Source organism: Centrocercus urophasianus, unplaced genomic scaffold (assembly GCF_019232065.1).
Source record: "Centrocercus urophasianus isolate 14NV4802_14NV808 unplaced genomic scaffold, USGS_Curo_1.0 seq_13, whole genome shotgun sequence".
In the NCBI taxonomy this organism is placed as follows: domain Eukaryota; kingdom Metazoa; phylum Chordata; class Aves; order Galliformes; family Phasianidae; genus Centrocercus; species Centrocercus urophasianus.
The window spans coordinates 6,462,390-6,479,959 of NW_024884475.1; the positions used below are offsets into that span (position 1 = coordinate 6,462,390).

The following is a 17,570-nucleotide window of genomic DNA, read 5'->3' on the forward strand; positions in this document are numbered from 1 at the left end:
AGAATTCAAAAACACGCTGCAGAAAAAGTAGTGGTTACCTCCTATGGTCTACATTCAGTCGCAGCACTCCTGATACATTTTGTCCTTTTTTAAAAGAAATATTATCTCCTCATCACCCCCCTTCAAGGAAAGTTATCCACCCCAACCATTTGCCCATACTATATGCACAGTTTTAAGTTGATACAGAAATCACTATGAACCAGTCTTTCTGCTCAGCCTCATAATTCTGGTCTTCAAGTGATACTGGTCTTGTTGCATTGTTGCTACAGTGGACACATCTTTATGACTTCTCTACTACCTTCTATGAGTCCTCCTTGTTTTGTAGGTCCACAAAGCCACTACATCACTATAGAGTGAAGCACTGACGTGAATAAGCACAAAATAGATACAATTCAACCTTTAAGAATAAAAATTTATCCAGGAGTTTTGCAGATTCAGAATCATGTACTCCAAGAAAAAGAAAAACATTAAGTTCCATCTATTCTAATCTTCCCAAGCCCTTCCAAAACAATACTGCTCCCTGTACAAGGAGCTGCAGAAGGGCAGCGAAAAAGTATAGATGCAATTTATCTAAAAACAGTCTTCAAGCAGAACAAACATTCCCAACTGCTATTAAAAAAAAAAGCACATACAATTTCTTAACAGCAGGAGCATAAGCATCTTTGTACTCCTAGCTTGCAGGGCCTGGATTAATTCATGCATGTAAGGAGTGGCCTATGTGTCTGAAATCTTTTAAGAATGAAGCTTGCTTTTAAGTAACTCTAGACCTTAGAGAATTTTAAAACCATCTTCACTCATGTTTGCCAGCAGCTGTTATTTCAACACAGCTACTTAAAAGAAGTAGCACCAATTTGAGCCTGAAGATATTGCCAGAAAACTAACAAAATCAAAACATCAACATTTTACCATACATGAACACACTGTAACTTAACCCTTTACTATTTAATTAGTATCCAGTATTAATGAATCAGATGCCACCTAACTGAATTGCTGAAACTAGTCCTTAATGCAAAGCAGCTGTTTCTATCCAAGTAACAATTAACACAAACTGAAGACCACTTCAGACAACACATTAGAAAGGCTTTAAGCAGTATATTTACTTTTTTCTTTTTTTTTTTTTTTTTTTTTTCCAACTTCATGCCTATGAATTGGGAAAAGAGGTTACAGGAATGCTGAACACCAGAAAGGCTTCAAATTACAGCGTGTTATTTGATCTGAAACAGAATAAAACATCACTATCACAAGAAAACTTGTTTATACACAGAAAAAAAATCTTGACTGTTCTTTGTCACACCTCTTTCTGTTACTGCTAAAAGGATCAACTGATGCATATCTACATGAAGCTGAACATTTAAGGGCTTAACAGTTTCCTGGGGATGGAAGATATCCTCAGTAAAAAAAAAGTTTCTACTTTCCAGCTGCAGCTACCAATCCAAGTACCATCTTAACTTCTTCATGGCAAGAAGCTATTAGCAGCACAAAAGTGAGATTCCAAAGTAGCTCCTCTTTACCTTGTCCAGACATCTGGAAATACCAGGATGATCAGATTCCTGCTGGAGAAAGAAAGGACCAAAAGGAGCCAGTTCCTCATGTAGACTATTGTGAACAAATGCTGAACAGGAATAGATTCAGCATTGAACTTCTACAACCATATAACTGCTATGGCAGGAGACTGAATGAATGCAAAGTCATTTAGAGTCCTCAGGGACTGAAAACAGCTATCACATTTTGTTATCATTTACTACAGTCTTCTCCACTTGTTTTTACAGCTGTCTTCATGTTCTAGCAAGCCTGAAATTGCACAAGTTTTTATTTTCAGCTTTAAATCCAGAAGATTATTCCAGAAGTTGGCACCAAGACCCGCACAACAATTCAGGAGCCTGTCTGCTCATATTTTAATCTACTTCTGCATACATGAGTTACTCATTTTACTGAGGGTTTTTTCCCCATGAGAAATTAAGACATCACAGTCTTTTCTAAGAAACAAAAACAGAGGAGATAGTGAAGTGCAGAGGTGTTTGGACAAAATTATCCACGAACACAAAGAGAAGCTGCTTCTAATGCTAAGAGTTGCCTGATTTTTTCATCTTTTATTTAAAAACACAGAACTGAATGTTAAAGAGGCAATGGTAGAAAGAAAAGCACAAACAGGTCTAGAAACTTGTGATGGGTGAACAAACACATCAGTAATCTATGAACTGTATTTGGACTAATTTTCTATCACTTATGTTTTGCAAGTCAGTAGGGACTGAAGCATCATTAACAGTCTCTTTGCCAGTCAAAGCAAATAAATCCTTTCGTTTTGATAAACACTATTTGAGCAAACTAAAACTTTAGCAATTTTGCTCTCAGAACTAAAAGTGCACCAGGAGAAACAGCTGTGGACCCAAATTCTGCTCTTCGCACAGATGTGACTTCAGAATAGCACTGCTACATTAAGCAGGAGTCTTTCCCCTGGAACATCAACTGTATCACAGCATGGGAAAAATATTCACTGATCTGTTCTTGAAGCAACGTTTGAAAATTTTTAATTTACGAATTTAAGGATTTTTTGTAGAATCACATAATCCTTAGAGTTGGAAGGGGCCTTTAAAGGCCACCTACTCCAATTCTTCTGCAGTGAACAGGGGCATGCAAGATCAGGTTGCCTAGGGCCCCATACAGCTTCACCACAAAAGTCTCTGAGGATGGGGCATCCACATCTCTGGGCAACCTGCGCCAGTGCCTCACCACCCTCAATGTAAAAGACATTTTCCTTATATCCAACCCAAATCTACCCCCTTTTAAGCTTGAAACCATTTCCCCTCATCCTATCACCACAGACCCTGATAAAAAGCCTGTCCCCTTCTTTCCTGTAGTTCCCCTTTAGATACTGAAAGGCTGCTATTAGGTCACCTCAGAGCCTTTTTTTTTTTTTTTAAGCTTAGAGATAAATGTTTAGGACCACAATATAAGTTCCAAAGTATAGACATTTGCTAGGACTTGGGGCACAATGAGAACACAGGTTATGAAGAAATGTTACACTTTTATCAATGTAATAGGTTAATAAACCACCATTCTAGAACATATAATTGATTGAAAACTTGATTCAAATTTTACTTCAAGCATTTTCAGCCCTTTCCTAATTTTAAAACAGATGTATAATCTTTAAAATGAGCTGAACTTCAATGGGGACATTTCCTAACTATATTTTCTTCCCTTCATTTAATACACAGTGTGGAAAGATTATACTGAAACAGTAAGAAATTACTATCAGGTCCTTTCCAGTTGATTCTTTCTTTAGTATAACATATGGACAATATAATATAACACATGAAAGGGTCTCTAGAGCTTGAAGAATGCAAGCAGCTAATCTAGCCTTGAGAAGAGCAACTTCTAAATTTTATACTTAGTTTAAGTGAAGAAATCTGTTTTAGACCACACATGCAATTGAAAAGTAAATCCACTAGTATTTCCGGAATACAGCAACCCCAATCTCAGCAGTGATTAACGCAGCTAATTTGGTCTTATTTAAGTAAGAAAAGTGCATCTTAAACAAAACCTGGAACATTGTCTAGTCATACCTAGAACTCAGCTCGTTACCAAACTTGCCAATGAATATCTCATCCTCTGCAGCTTGACACCTGACTACATACCCTACAGCTTTATCAAGTCATACTTATAAAAGAGAACGTCCTCTAAGCTATTAAGTAAACTGTCTCACAAGGCTAGATGGACCAATGCTGTCAAACAGACTTTCAGCTAAGTGAAGTGGAAGCAAACCTGCTTGCTCAGAGAGTATTCCACAGAACGTAGTTCAATATTTTACTAGTATTTTTCCTGAAATTTCCCACTGAACTGGGGAAGTTAGTACAGATCAGTATTAAAGACAACTACAAATTAGTTTGATTTATCAAGAAATTACATGTCTGCAACTGTTCCCTTCACACACACTAACTGAGGAAAGTAAAATCTCACCCGTGTCATTTTAAAAAAGTCTAAAGACGGCCTGTTCCATCGTACATCCTCCTCCCGTCTGCGCTTTAGCCGGCTTTTCTTTTCATTCAGAACACAAGGCTGAGAGCGGCACCTCAACAAGCCCTGACGTCGGCTGAGCTCGGGTGTGGAGGTGGGAGTGCTGTTGGCTGAAGGCAAAAGATTCCCAGTCTCCGTGATGTGCTCCTGGGAGAGGGAGAGGCGACGCCTTGGGTTAAAGTCACAGGGCCCTCCAGAATTCCAGCGTGTACTGGAGCTTGTGCTTCCCTCGCTGCTGTCCACAAACCCGCTGCTGGCAGAGGAAGGTCTGGGTACTGGCGATGTGTTGAAGCTGGTGACGGTGAAGACGTTATTGAGGGACAGTATGTTTTGTGGCAGGCTGATGCTTGTGCTTCTCTGCAAGGTTGCACTTCCATGACTGTTGCAGCGTTGCAAGGTCGCGCTGCCACCGCTGTTGCATCGTCTCTTTGACACGGGAGTCCAAACCTTCGAATTGCCAGGTTTCCAGGGTGAGCGACAGCGAGCCAGCTCATCTGGCTCTGAGAGGGACCTGCAGTGGCGTTTTGTGGGTGGTGCCAAGGGCTGACCCGAGTTTTCGTTGAGGTTTAACTCACTGATCCATCCTGACACCATGGACGTGCTGGAGGGCTCCTGCTGCCACTGCAAAGTGCCATTGGTGGCAGGGCCGGTGCTGAAGGGGCACACTGGGAAAGGGTAGGCAGAATTCCTGGCATCAGTCTGGATTGGACATCCCCCATTTAGAGCTTTCCAAGGACTGTCTTCTAGGGAAAAAAAAGATAGAGGTGATACATAGGAAGGAAAAGGTTTCTTGCTTTATGTCTGGCTTAATGTAAAGCCATTACTCAACTTAGGCTTAGAAGAGAGCCATAGATACCCAGCTCCACATCAACATTTAAAAATACAATTACAAGGTAGATAGCTCCAAAACCATGAAGTCCAAGTATTTCAGGGACAACTCCAGGCATTCCAGTACACATGTGAGTACCTAGTTAAGTCTTCTTGCTGTATATTGAAAGATAAGAGCTCTATTTCTTCTCTGTGAGCAACAGTAACAGATTCGTTATCTGCTTTTCTAGTGCACACCATACAACAGAAATTAAATCCTGCAGCAGTGAACCAAAAGTATAAAAGGATTAACAACCCTTGTGAAACCCTACCAAGGATTTCTATGTTATTTTTTATTTAAAAGAACAAGATAATCTGTTCATAGACAGCTGTCTCTCATTTGGCTGTAATATTTCTCCATTAAGAACACCTTACTATAGGAAAGTTTCAAAGAGATGGGTGTTCGCATTCCATGCTGTGAATAGCTTTAATTTAAATTGGAAACAGTATCAAGTTATTTTAGACTGCACCATGTTTCCTTTTTTTTTTGCTCAAATTTCAAGCATCAGGAAAAAAAAGTCTTAATTCAATGCATTAAAATAGTGAGGATGCCTTCAGAACCTCCTACAAGTTTTACTGTGAATACAGACATAACGCATAGTGCACAACTTCTCATCTGAAGTGGCAGTGCTGGGTTAAAAGAAGTCTGCCAGTGAAGGCTCTCACTCTTTTGTAAAGCATTTCTTTGAGAACATTCTGCACATTTTACAGCTGTTCCTCCACATTATACAATGAAATGTAAGAAGAACTACAGCAGACTTTGGAATTGCAAATTGAAAAGCAGTAAAACTGTTGGCCAGTTAGCAGTGCTTCATGCTTGGTTAGAAAATTTGCTAATTTAAACCAATTAGCCAAGGAAGCTTCACTTATCCCGGACTTAAAAGAATTATTTAAAATATCAAGGGGTTTTTTTTGTTGGGTTTTTTTTTTTCATCTAGACCTCTTTTAAGAGTCTAGAATATAGCCTAAATATTAAATACCTGTGTTTTCTTACAGTTAATTGTCCGAAAAGTTTTTTAGAAGTTTTGCAGAGTAGCTTTAAAAATCCAAATACTTGTACATGTTCCATGCCCAAACTATGTCATGGATTATCCTGCTTATTTGGATCTTATTTAAAGAACACCCTATTGTCTCAAAATCATTTAACTGTGCAGACAGCTGGCCTATTCAAACAACATGTTTTATTAGAATTCCTCTGTCCTTCCTCCTCCATTCTTTCAAATGGGTACAACCACATACTGTGCTTTGCCTTGAGCACGTAAGCTCTTCAAGGCAGAGACCATCCATAATTCAATGCAAGTAAAATAGCCAGCACAATGGGATCCAGATACTGTTTGAAACTCCTTGCATCTATTGTAGGACAAATTTTTAGCTTGGTCTGGCTTGATTTAAAAAAAAAAAAAAAAAAAAAAATCTTTAGGAAGCCTACTCCTACAATAGAAGATATTTTAAAGTTCACTGTGAAAAGAAAGTCAAAAGTTGCATATGTACTTTAATCATTCATATGCTATCAAAAAATACTGAGATAAAGTATTATTTCCCTTTGGAACCTCATACAAACCATGCACCACGATTTAAAAGGAATCACTGAGCAAGTAAGAACTACCCATGCTTTAAAACAACAGAACACACAACGTTTCAAATCCATCCCTTAATAAAGCAGCATGACATTTCCCTATCAGTTAGCATGCTTTTGATTTTTGGTGATAAAGCTTACTCTTAACAGGATCAAGGGAATATTGATTAGGGAGGGGGAGCTAATGCACTCAAAGCACTGGACATGACTTATGGTTTGCACTGTATATTCTGTGTGGCAAAGCCTGCAAAAAGGTGTGTAAAGAGGTTAGAGATTTCCTCTAACAGAGGAGATGTGCAGGATGAAAACCAGCATTGCTGAGCTTCTGTACACCGTAGCAGATAACATAAAAAGTGTTACCAGGGCTTTTACTATGCAAAGCAGATCACACGTACAAAACTAACAACCAGCTATTCCCAGTACGTTCACAGACCAGCTTAAACCAGCAAGCTCTGCAACTGCATGCTCCATCCCCCTCACCTTATTTACAAAAGAAAGGCTGCTTGCTATACCAATTACCTCAGTAAAACACAGCTAAGGCTTCTGAAGAACTTACCGTTGATTTCGAAAGAGAATAAGCTGCCACTTTTGTTCAACTTCTCAGATGAGTACTGAAATCAATCAGAAAAACAGTTTTAACTGTGTGAAAGAACCAGCATACACCCCAAGGAAAACACATGTAATTTTCAGTTTCCCTCTATGTGCCCCTAACAACCTCCTTAAAGGAATTGGTTTTGCTGGGTATCTTGAAGAAATTCCTGAACAGCAGATCTTCCCCAATGAAAACTCTGAAGCTTAACTATTGGCAATATTAACTGATACACTGTTAAGTATCAAACTGTTGCAACGTCAGCTCATGCAAGTAAACTTCAGAATTAAGAACGATCATTGCCTCAACGAAAAAGCTTTGGTTCAATTCTCATTTCAGTGGCGACTGATTTACAATGTGACAACCACATTTCCATGCTCAATCTTAAGGCTAAATAGCAAAATACTTCAACTTAAATGAATGAGGAATAGCTTCAGATAAATTAAGCATACAAATCTTAAAGGTCTCCACTAGAAACGTCATATCCAAGACAGGCTTTATTATTTCACATGTTCTTACATACCAGCATAGCAAAATGTTTCCTTATTTCTTAAGGTATATGAGTCATTAAAAAGTAAATCATGTCCAAAACTCATCTTTTGCATAGTTTTTGAATTCATACAGTTTATTGGCAATAGTTTATTAGTCTGAAACAATGTAAACCCCTACTTAAAGTTTGTGTGTAAAGCCCTTCAGAATTTAAGATTAAGCTTTGTCAGTAGCAACTGCGCAGTAATACAGGCCTATCTATAAGTAAGGCAGCTCCTATTTCTTTAGTGAATTTCACCTAGGAAGAAATATCACTCCATGGCATTGTTAGAGTACAGGTTTCTCAGGCATATAGGATGCTGAACAGCAAGCTGTAAAGAGAGTACTTGTAAATAAAATGGCTTCAGGCCCAGCAGATCCCAAGGACCATTCTTTATTCCTCTACAACAACATCTCAGGATGGAGAGGAAGATTATTTTATATAAGAAGTGTTGCTCTTTTAAACTTGTTTTAAGGGTACAGGCAAAAGACATCAGACTTCCTTACCAGACAATTTTTTAAACAAACATCACTGGTCTACAAAGCTTTTGTTTCTTGCTTTATAGCAACACAACTGAATATTGCTGATGCACTTCAATCCTTCAATTCCTCACGTGACATAAATACTAAGCTATGGTAGTATTCCCTTGGTGACTTTGTTTTGGAGGTAGGGAATGGATGAATTGCTGGAAAGGACAGACCACAATCAGATTATTAACCTTACTTCATATCAAGGTCAGCATATGAGAGAAGCTATTTGCATCACCTATTTCCTTGCATCTACAAATGCATTTATAGCTTCCTATTCAAAGGAAAACTCTTTAAGCAGAAGAAGTTTGAAACTCCATCCAGCTTGCAACTGATGAGTCCTTCTCAGAAGATTTAAGCCAAACTTAAGAGCAAGAGCTACCACTCTCACTAGCTTGCCTTTCATAATTGTAGTTGTCAGTTACATCAAACACACTAATAAAGCTAGTATCAATAATCAATAATTTACTGAACAACTACTAAGATAACATACAGAACACAAGAGTACATTGAGATAACAGCAGTGGCTGTGTTTTACCCGTCCCTGAAGGACAAAAAACTTAAACATAAGGTTACCCAAACTCCTTCCTCTCCAGTTTTCTTCAAATCCAATAACAGCATCAATTTATTAACTATCAATTTATAACTAAGGAAAATATATATTGGAATCAAGAGCCCCATTGAAGTCTTAAAGCTAATTCATCTCAAGTCACATGCAAAAGGATAGTAATTATTATGGTTGTTTAAGAGATTATATACACAGGCTACGATCTTGGATACGTAGAAGGATCAGAACCTCAAGGACAATCTAAATCACTAGGTTGCTATTTAGCTTTTGCAAACATTTGACCAAATGCATCTTTCGTAGGGTGCTCTGCAAACATGCCTGTTTCATCTGTTACAGTCTAACCACCTTAAGAAGCCTTGCCTATAAAATAGAAACCACTCTACTGCATCTCTGACAGTTGAAAACAGCATTTTTGAAAGGGACTTGAAAAAACTGGACTACACATACATAGATTATCTGCACTACAGGGAATGGCTGCAGTGTTCTTAACAGCCATCAGTTCCATCCTTAGAGCTATTTCTGAGCAGCTTCTAGGGAAGTCAGTGCTCAGTTCTGTGAGATAAGCACATTACAGCTACAATTCATTCTCTGAAGTGATCATTTATACAGAATCCTGTAAAAATCACAAAAAGTGTCAATTCTTTGGAGATTGAAACCAAAGGGCTCCAAGTGTGACATCTGATACTGAATGCAAGAGAAAGGAAAAAGGGCATCGTTTTCAGTAAAATGCTTGATGCAGTGAAACAAGGGGGTGAAGAACCTCTCTTACATGTACTTGGGATTTCTGTAACTGAAACTAGAAGTATGTGGACGATTTACCTGTTAGTGTATTATAATGATGTCTGTAAGTTCAAACTTGAGTAGAACCTGTAAAGCTGTAAATTGTTTATTGCAGTTAGGATCCTTTTTATCTATAGAAACATGGCAGATGTCCCACTAGGTTTACTGCAACAAAGCCCTGAACCAGTTTATCAGCTCTCCTGTACTGCCTACATACACTGCTTTCCTCCAGTCAGCCCTTTCATAGGAAGAACTACCTGAAGCTTCCTGAACAAAGAGTCTTGTTATTATTTTATGATTTTACTGGAAAAAAGATAAGCAGAGTTTACAAAGCAATGGGGAAGTCTGCTAAGTTCTGTGTGAAGGACGTTTTCTTTAAATAAGGTCAAGTTATTCAATCAGGTCTTTTTCCTGATAGACTCCAGACCTCAAGCATGTCCATCTTCCAACTACTGCTTTTTGAACAAATGCTTAAAGAAAAACAAGAAAACATGTATTTTTACCCTAAAAAGCACATTTCTTAATCCTCACAATCTTAAAATTAACTTGTCAATGCATTTTCTCCAATTCTTAAGCACATTTGGAACTCCTCCAATTAGTTGGCTCTCTTCCCAAACCACAGGAAAGCCAGAGTTTACTATTCAAGTCCTAATTTAACTACCACCACGTAAGTGTGACGTCTATAGTTTGAATAAGTCCCCAAATCAGACTTTCATTTCTACCAAACACCTTCTAATTATGACTAGCTAGAAAACAGCATGGAAAAGTGTTTCATCTGTTATCAGCACGTGAAGAAGTGATCAAGCCACATTTTAGACTTGGCCCTCAAGTCTTTCTACCAGTGGCTTTTCATCCAAAGCCAAGACATTCTCAACTATATTTGAAATGTCATGGGAGAAAGCTCAAGTCCCTGCTGACTGGAAAAAGGCAGTATAGCACATATTTTTAAGAAGGGTAGAAAGGGTAATCCAAGGAACTACTGACCAAGCTAGCCTCACCACAGTGCCAGGGAAGAACATGAAGCAGATCCTCCTGGCAGATATGCTAAGGCATATGGAAGAAAGGGGAATGTTACAGGATAACTAGCACAGCTTCACCAAGGGCAGATACTACATGATCAACCTTGTAGTTTAATGCTGGTGTGACTGCATCAGTGAACAAGAGAAGAGCTGTTTATATCATCTACGTGGACCTGAGTACAGCTTTTGACACAGTTCTCTATAACATCCCTCACTCCAAACTGTACAAATATGAATTTGAAGGGTGGATTGTTTGATGGACAAAGAGCTGGTTGTGAGATCATACCCAGTGAGGGATGGTCAATGGCTGAATGTCAGGATGAAGACCAGCAATAAGTGGTGTCCCTCAAGAGTCAGTATTGACTCTGGTGCTCTTTAACATCTTCATCAGTGACATCAACAGTGGAATCAAGCACACCCTCAGCAAGTTTGCAGATGATACCAAGCTGTGCTGTGCAATTCACATGCTCAAGGGATGAGATGCTATTCAGAGAGACTTACAGTCTCGAGCAGCAAGCCCAGTTGTCTTGCACCTGGATTGCCACAACCCCCACTGAGATGGAAGAACATAAGGCTCAACCACAGCTCTACCAAAAAGGGCTTGCGGGATACTAGTGAAAGCTGGACATGAGACAGCAATGTGCCCCTGAAGATCAGAAAGCCAACTCTGTCTTGAGTTACACTATTCCCAGAAGAATAGTGGTCAGGGAGACCTCAGAACACTGCTTGAAGAACACCTCGCTTCTGAGATAGCCAACAAACTATTCTACTGTTCTACTTTGAGCTACAATGGTCACCTGAGATAAAAGTTCAGGATAACCTAATGCCCTAATCAAATCCCCTTCTGCTTCTACAGAAGGAAAAACAATCATGTTTCTTTCAACTCCCACAAAGGCAGGTGTGATATAACTGATAAAATGTGTTATAGTAGCTTGGAAAATTACTATGTTGGTTAACAGAGCAGTAAGAGAAGCTACAGATGATGTACTACAACATACTTAGACAAAAGCAAAGAAATATAATTTTCATTGTACAGGTTTCACAAATGAAGAAGCACATTATATCCTGTATATGTTATCTTCATACAGAATGGTAGCCATAAGGTAAACGTTAAGTTCTTTACTATGAGAGTGGGGAGGTGCTGGAACAGCTGCCCAGAGAGGCTGTGGATGCCCCATCCCTGGAGGCGTTCAAGGCCAGGTTGGATGGGGCCCTGGGCAGCCTGGTCTGGTATTAAATGGGGAGGTTGGTGGCCCAGTCTTTGGTGGGGGGGGGTTGGAGATTCATGATCCTTGAGGTCCCTTCCAACCAAGGCCATTCTGCAATTCTACAAACGGCTTTCAAAGAGCCATTCCTTTTTCTTTTACAGCCCTAACGTATGATCTGTATGACTTTTCCTTTTTCCCTGCTGGCTGAACAAATGTGGATTTGTTCTTCAGGCTGGTAGATACCTGGGAAAGGCAAGTTTTTATTCTCTGCATGAGCTAGTAAAATATTTTATACAACTAGAAGAGAATTATTCTCTCACAAAGTCTTAACTCATAATGAAAACTCATCTGTAACAGTACCTTTTTCTTCCCTCAAAAATATATGGGAAGAGAGCCATGCCAAAGCCTGAGAAGTCACTCTGATGAAGATGAATAAGAACATGTTCAAATGAAACAATCCCCTTCCTCCAAAACACACTGCTCACTTCCACGCAAGTCAAAGTAGTCCTAATGGCTCTTTCTTGATATTAGCTCTCTACAGAATCATTTTCATGTTCTTCATATTGTGGAGAAAAAAATACAATAAATTCATTGAGTTCTAACTGCTCAAACTGTAACAAACTCTGATCAGCTACCCACAAAAATCTAGAAACTGCTCAAAAAACTACCCACGAATGAAGTAATTCCTCCAGAAACAAAGAAGTAAAAGCAAAACGGTAAGAAAATCACTCTTGATATCTATAGGAAAAAAACAAAAAAGTAATTGAAAAGCTTGAATAAAGGAAATTAAGAGAGCTTTTCAAAAAGCATATTTCACACTGCTACATGGGTTCAACAATTAAGCAGGTGTTTTATAAAATATATTTTCCTGTTGACTACACTGACCAACTCAAACTTGTACTTTTATGGAATTGTAATCCAACTCAGAGGCCAGCAAACATTGCTTTGCTTAGGAAAACTTAAACAGGACAAGCTTCCTGAACAGTTTCTACACTCCTATGTTTATGATTGAAAAAGCCTGAAGTCTTCTAGGGGGTATTTAAAGGTCTCTGAGACCACTAGAAGCTAAGTGCTTGAAGAAATCCTAGCAGGCTCCCAAAGTTCATGTCTAGACTTCGCTTCAGGGTCAGCATAAAATAGCTAGGGAAAAGAGGAAATGTTGGTTTATCTACTTATGCCAAGACATGCAATTATGCAGATGCACTGTGAGCAGGATCATGAAACCAATAAGACAACATTAATCCAGGCAAGAGAGGTTAGTTGTGATCCTGTCAGCTCATGAGATGATTCACTGCATGGTCCCACAAACTTCTGTGAGCACATGTGAAGGAAAGTGCAGGCAAGACTATTTAAGAACTGTTTCTGCTATTAACAACAGCAATTTGAAAACAGAACATTAAAATGAACTTACCAAAAAGTCTACAAAATATGCTACAGTTGAGTTACGGTGGAGGGAGTTGAATCACTCTTCTCCCTTACTAAAATTTTTAACCCTTGAAAGTGAAAAAGTGTACTCTGACCATTATTAGATTCAAATTTTATTCAGGAAGCCATTACTGATTCTATGAATCCTTTTAAGGGACGGAGCAAGCTAGTTAATACCTTTCTTCCCACTTGCTTATTCTTCATTTCTACACCTCACCCCATCATTTCCACACTTCAAGCTGTCACTCTCCATAGACAGAACTTATCCCTGACCTCAGAACCCATCTTCCTTCAAGGAGTAGAATATTTACGTAACCAATTACTTGATGGTTCAAAAGGGGGAGGAAGGAAGGAGATCTATGCCCTGACAGGCCATCATTTGTCATTTTTATTTTCACACCAGTAATTCTTCTCCTTGTTTCACTTTAAAGACAGATAAGTAAAAGAATAAGAAGACAACAGGAGAGTGGTGGAATCACATTGTGAAAGTATTCTTGCATAAAGTCCACACAGTGTAAAAATAGCAGTACATCCTCCTCCGCTCTAAGAAGCCCATGGTCCAAAAGCTACAGTGACCACCAGTAAAAGGAGGTCTCAATTCCTAAAGTTCTGCAAATTTAAGTGGCTCAAACTACGAATTATAAGCTGCCCACTACATTTTAGCAGCACTACTATTAACTGCAGGTCATCATTTTCCCACATCTAGGCCTACAGTTTAACTAGAAGTGACACAAGATTGCCACTTCATGATGAAAGCAGATTCCCCTACAAAATGCCCATCCCAAGTGCTTCAACATGCTAGCTGAAATAAATGCAAACTAAGTATTTCTATTTTGAGATATCCTGTTTCCCACATTTTACATACGCCTTTCAAGAACTGCACATATTTCAGGTGGGGATTCAAAACCATGCAAATTATTAGAAGACCTCTAAAGGGGGCTGTTCAAGTTTAAAAAATAAATATTAAAAATAGTGCACACTATTAGGTATCTTTCTTATCAGGTTGCATGTGTGTAAAACACCTGTGATTGCAAAGAAATGTGGAGGAGTAAAGCACTTAACATATAAGAATTAGAGGTATTTATGCACAAGCTCCACTGTCTGTGACTGACCAGGTTCGTACTTGTGAAGTATATAAGGAAGCTGTTCTGTTACTGAAGTACAGGTTACAACACAGGAAAAAGTCTTACTGCTAAAAGTAACTGAACATGCCTCAGGTTCAATGCTTGTATTACTTAATAATTAAATAACAGAAGCAGAGTTTAACAGTACTTTGACATTTAGTCATTAATTTCCCCTCCCACCCCCTGCTCCATTAGTATCCTAGAATTTCATCTGTAGAATTGCAATTAAAGTCAATGAAACAAAGCTGCGGCGGTGCTATATTGCTTTGCATTAAAGCACAGTATGTATCAGGTGGGCACCCAAGATCAACAGGAGATTAACATGAGACCCCTTTTCTTTAACTCTCTCTGGAGTAAAGTGAATCTAATCTCACAAATCAGATGTGAAGATAATAGATTCCTTAGCCTGAATATCATACCTGAATTGCCCACAGGCAATAAACAGAAATAAAACACTAAATATTACAGAGCTTTTCCAAGCACACCAGACACCAGACACATTGATAAAGCAAGGATCTACTGACATAGATCAATAAGCCAATGATCAGGAATCTTACTTTCAGTTCAGTAGATGGTTATTTTCTTTTCCTCATGCTGACAGCTACCAACAAGTGGCTACTGATATTTATAACTAAACAGCAGTCAGATATCTAGCACATACAAAGCAAAGAAAGTTTCAGATACCAGCATCTGAGATTTCGTTGGAGAAAAAAAGAATATTAAGAAGCCTTGATAGTTCTTTTTCTGTCATTAGTATATAGGCTTTCAACTATTTAAGTGAAAACAGAAGGTTAAACGATAATTGCAATAAGAAATTATCTTCTTAAATCAACCACACAAAATTCGCATTGCTTTCCTCCTTAGAACCTCAATCCACGTGACAAGGCAGTCTGGCTGACCTACACTCTTGAACACGGTTTTACGTTGCTTTTGATTACAAGGTATTTTCGTATTTACACAGTTTTGATATATCCTTACCAGATTAATATTGTACGTTTTACACGTCAGATCATCCAAGCTCTGGTTCTGCAGCTTTTCTGTTATTAGTGTTACCATTGTAGTTGTTCCTTTTCTACTGCTCACACAGAAGTGTTGGAGGCTCTTAGGTGTCTTGTTTCAACAATCACAAGCCATTTCTGTTTTGGTTTAAAGTCTTGAGATTTATGCTTCCATCTTACTGCCAAAGTTTATTTCCAAATGCTGTCAGTGTTTCATGTCTGCTTTTCTGTAAAACTGAGACAGAAAAAGGAAGAAGTCAGAAACATTATTGCATACATCATGATTAGTATTGTCATAACATGACTTGTTTGGACCAGGAAGATGCGAGCACTCCTGCATTTAAACTGCTACACTGAAAATGTATCCAGGTGTACTACAACAGCCTATGAAACATGCAGCTACATGCCATACTCCTGTATGTTCAGCAAAAGTTACACCATTTTGTTTCATCGCTAAACCCTTTTTAAAAGAAGAGTGGACCAGTGGAGAGCACTAACCACTTTCCAAACCCTCAGCTACTTTTAATGCATTCCTGTGGTTTTTGTTGTTTTTTTTTTTTTTTCTTTTTTTTTCTGAAGGCTATGTAATTGCTGTCTGTCAGCAAACATCAGATCTTAACCTGGTAAGCAGGAGATAACCATACATGTAAAAACATCACCGACAAAAGCTTAGATGTCTGTATTCTGTGAGCAATCATTTGGATCAAGGGCAGATTTGCTCTCTGCCTCCTCTCCTAATTGTAGAATCATAGGATCTCTAGCTTTCTTCCCTTAACATCAGTAAGCTTTAACTGCTACAGTTCATTCCTCACTGTCTTTCCAACACTCTATATTGGCTTGTTGCTTATACCACAGCAAGTCACTTTCTTCTTCCTTAATTTCTAACCTAACTCCTCAACAATTCGCAGAGAAAAATGTAATTATTTTCCTTCTTCTATCACAAAGTCATTTAGGTTCAACATGATTCTCAAATCAGCTTCCAATTTTCAAAAGCAAGTTTGCATCAACAGCAATCACAGTTTCTCCATACTACTTCCAAGGAACTTCTTTCAGTAACTTTGCCTTACTGGCTTAACCAAAACATCCTTACTAAACTCCTGCTGATAATCCACTACTGTGTGCACCAACCACTCTTGCTTTTATAACTGAGAAGTGCTGAGTATATATTCCACGACTGTAGTTACCCTTCACAGAATTAAAAATTAAAGTCAAGACATAAGCACTACCAAATTCAAACAAAGCAAAAAAAAAACACACAACCAAAAACAAAAAAACAAACAAACAAACAAAAAAAAACTTGAGGAAAGAACACAGCCAACTTTTATACCAGAATTTTGTTTTCATTTGCTAGATTTTAAAATTCATGGTGAAAACAAGCGGCAGAAAAACCACCGAAAATTTGTTTGCGTGAAATACTCCATCCTTTCCACAATGTTCCTTATCAGCTGTTTAAGTAACCAGTAGTAGCAAGAGAAAAGTCACTTGAGTCCATGACCAAAGTTAAACCCACTTAAAACTTTAAGGTATTAATTGCCTTGTGCAATTACCTCTGAAACCTGTTACCTATTTGTTAGCTCAAATATGATTTCATATGCTGGTCATGCACTATGTCACCTTCACAGACACCCGTTTTGCCAGTCTCCTAATTAGGCTGAGAGGTGCCAAAAACCCTAACTTCTGACCATCCCTTCATCCCCACCCTCCTATCTAGTTTTATTTGCAACAAGGCAATGCTTACATCAATATATAGTGTTACACAGGTATCTGGATACGTGGAGACATTTTACTGTGTGCCCTATCTTCCAGGAAAGCACCCAAAGATTTGAAATATTTACCATTTCTTGTTCTGAAATCACACCGAGTCAAATATCAATAGTGTTCAAGTTCATATGTTCACTGGTAAAGGTTACAGAAACCCTTTCCAAAGTAAGCATCTGCCATGGAAAGAGTGATTCATGAAGTAGCAAGTTTAAGGGCAAATGTGAACTAAGTATTATGTGAAGTAGCATGCTCAAGTGTACTGTAATGTAAAGGGACATTCACATCCCTTCTAGCCCTGGCAAAGTTGGAACTAGATCTAGAAAACCAGAACACAAGTAAAAAAACTGACTGGATGGTGTAAGTCATCCATACTCTGCCTAAAAACATTATGAAAACGAAGGACCTACTAACCAGCACAAAGACTTTCAGATTATTTTGAGGATTAAGATTTCTGCAGCTAAGAGGCTACTATTAAGAAACAGCTGAAAAGTTCAGCAGGTGCTTAATTACTAAGCTTAAGGCTTTTGAGTTTTTGGTTTTTTTTCTCCCACAAATAGAAGAAAACAAATCCAATAAGGTTATGGG

At 38.4% G+C, this 17,570-nt stretch overlaps 1 protein-coding gene and 1 long non-coding RNA gene across 4 annotated transcripts in view; both read right to left on the reverse strand.

Annotated features, from left to right (window-relative positions):
• The window catches only part of LOC122156929, a 32,739-nt gene extending 30,050 nt beyond the window's left edge, over positions 1-2,689 (reverse strand). Inside the window, exon 1 of the long non-coding RNA XR_006167709.1 lies at positions 1,512-2,689. This is a non-coding gene — a long non-coding RNA (uncharacterized LOC122156929). The remainder of the gene's footprint in view (positions 1-1,511) is intronic.
• Positions 2,690-3,885: 1,196 nt separating this feature from the next.
• The window catches only part of FAM53A (family with sequence similarity 53 member A), a 30,506-nt gene continuing 16,821 nt past the window's right edge, over positions 3,886-17,570 (reverse strand). For 2 of the 3 annotated variants that reach the window (XM_042812222.1, XM_042812223.1), the window contains exons 2-4: positions 15,205-15,459; positions 7,014-7,068; positions 3,886-4,757 (exon numbers count right to left, since the gene is read on the reverse strand). In XM_042812222.1, the coding sequence (XP_042668156.1) occupies positions 3,901-4,757; positions 7,014-7,068; positions 15,205-15,282 (990 nt within the window). In that variant the 5' untranslated portion in view covers positions 15,283-15,459 and the 3' untranslated portion in view covers positions 3,886-3,900. The remainder of the gene's footprint in view (positions 4,758-7,013; positions 7,069-15,204; positions 15,460-17,570) is intronic. The other variant, XM_042812224.1, reaches the window with a different exon arrangement.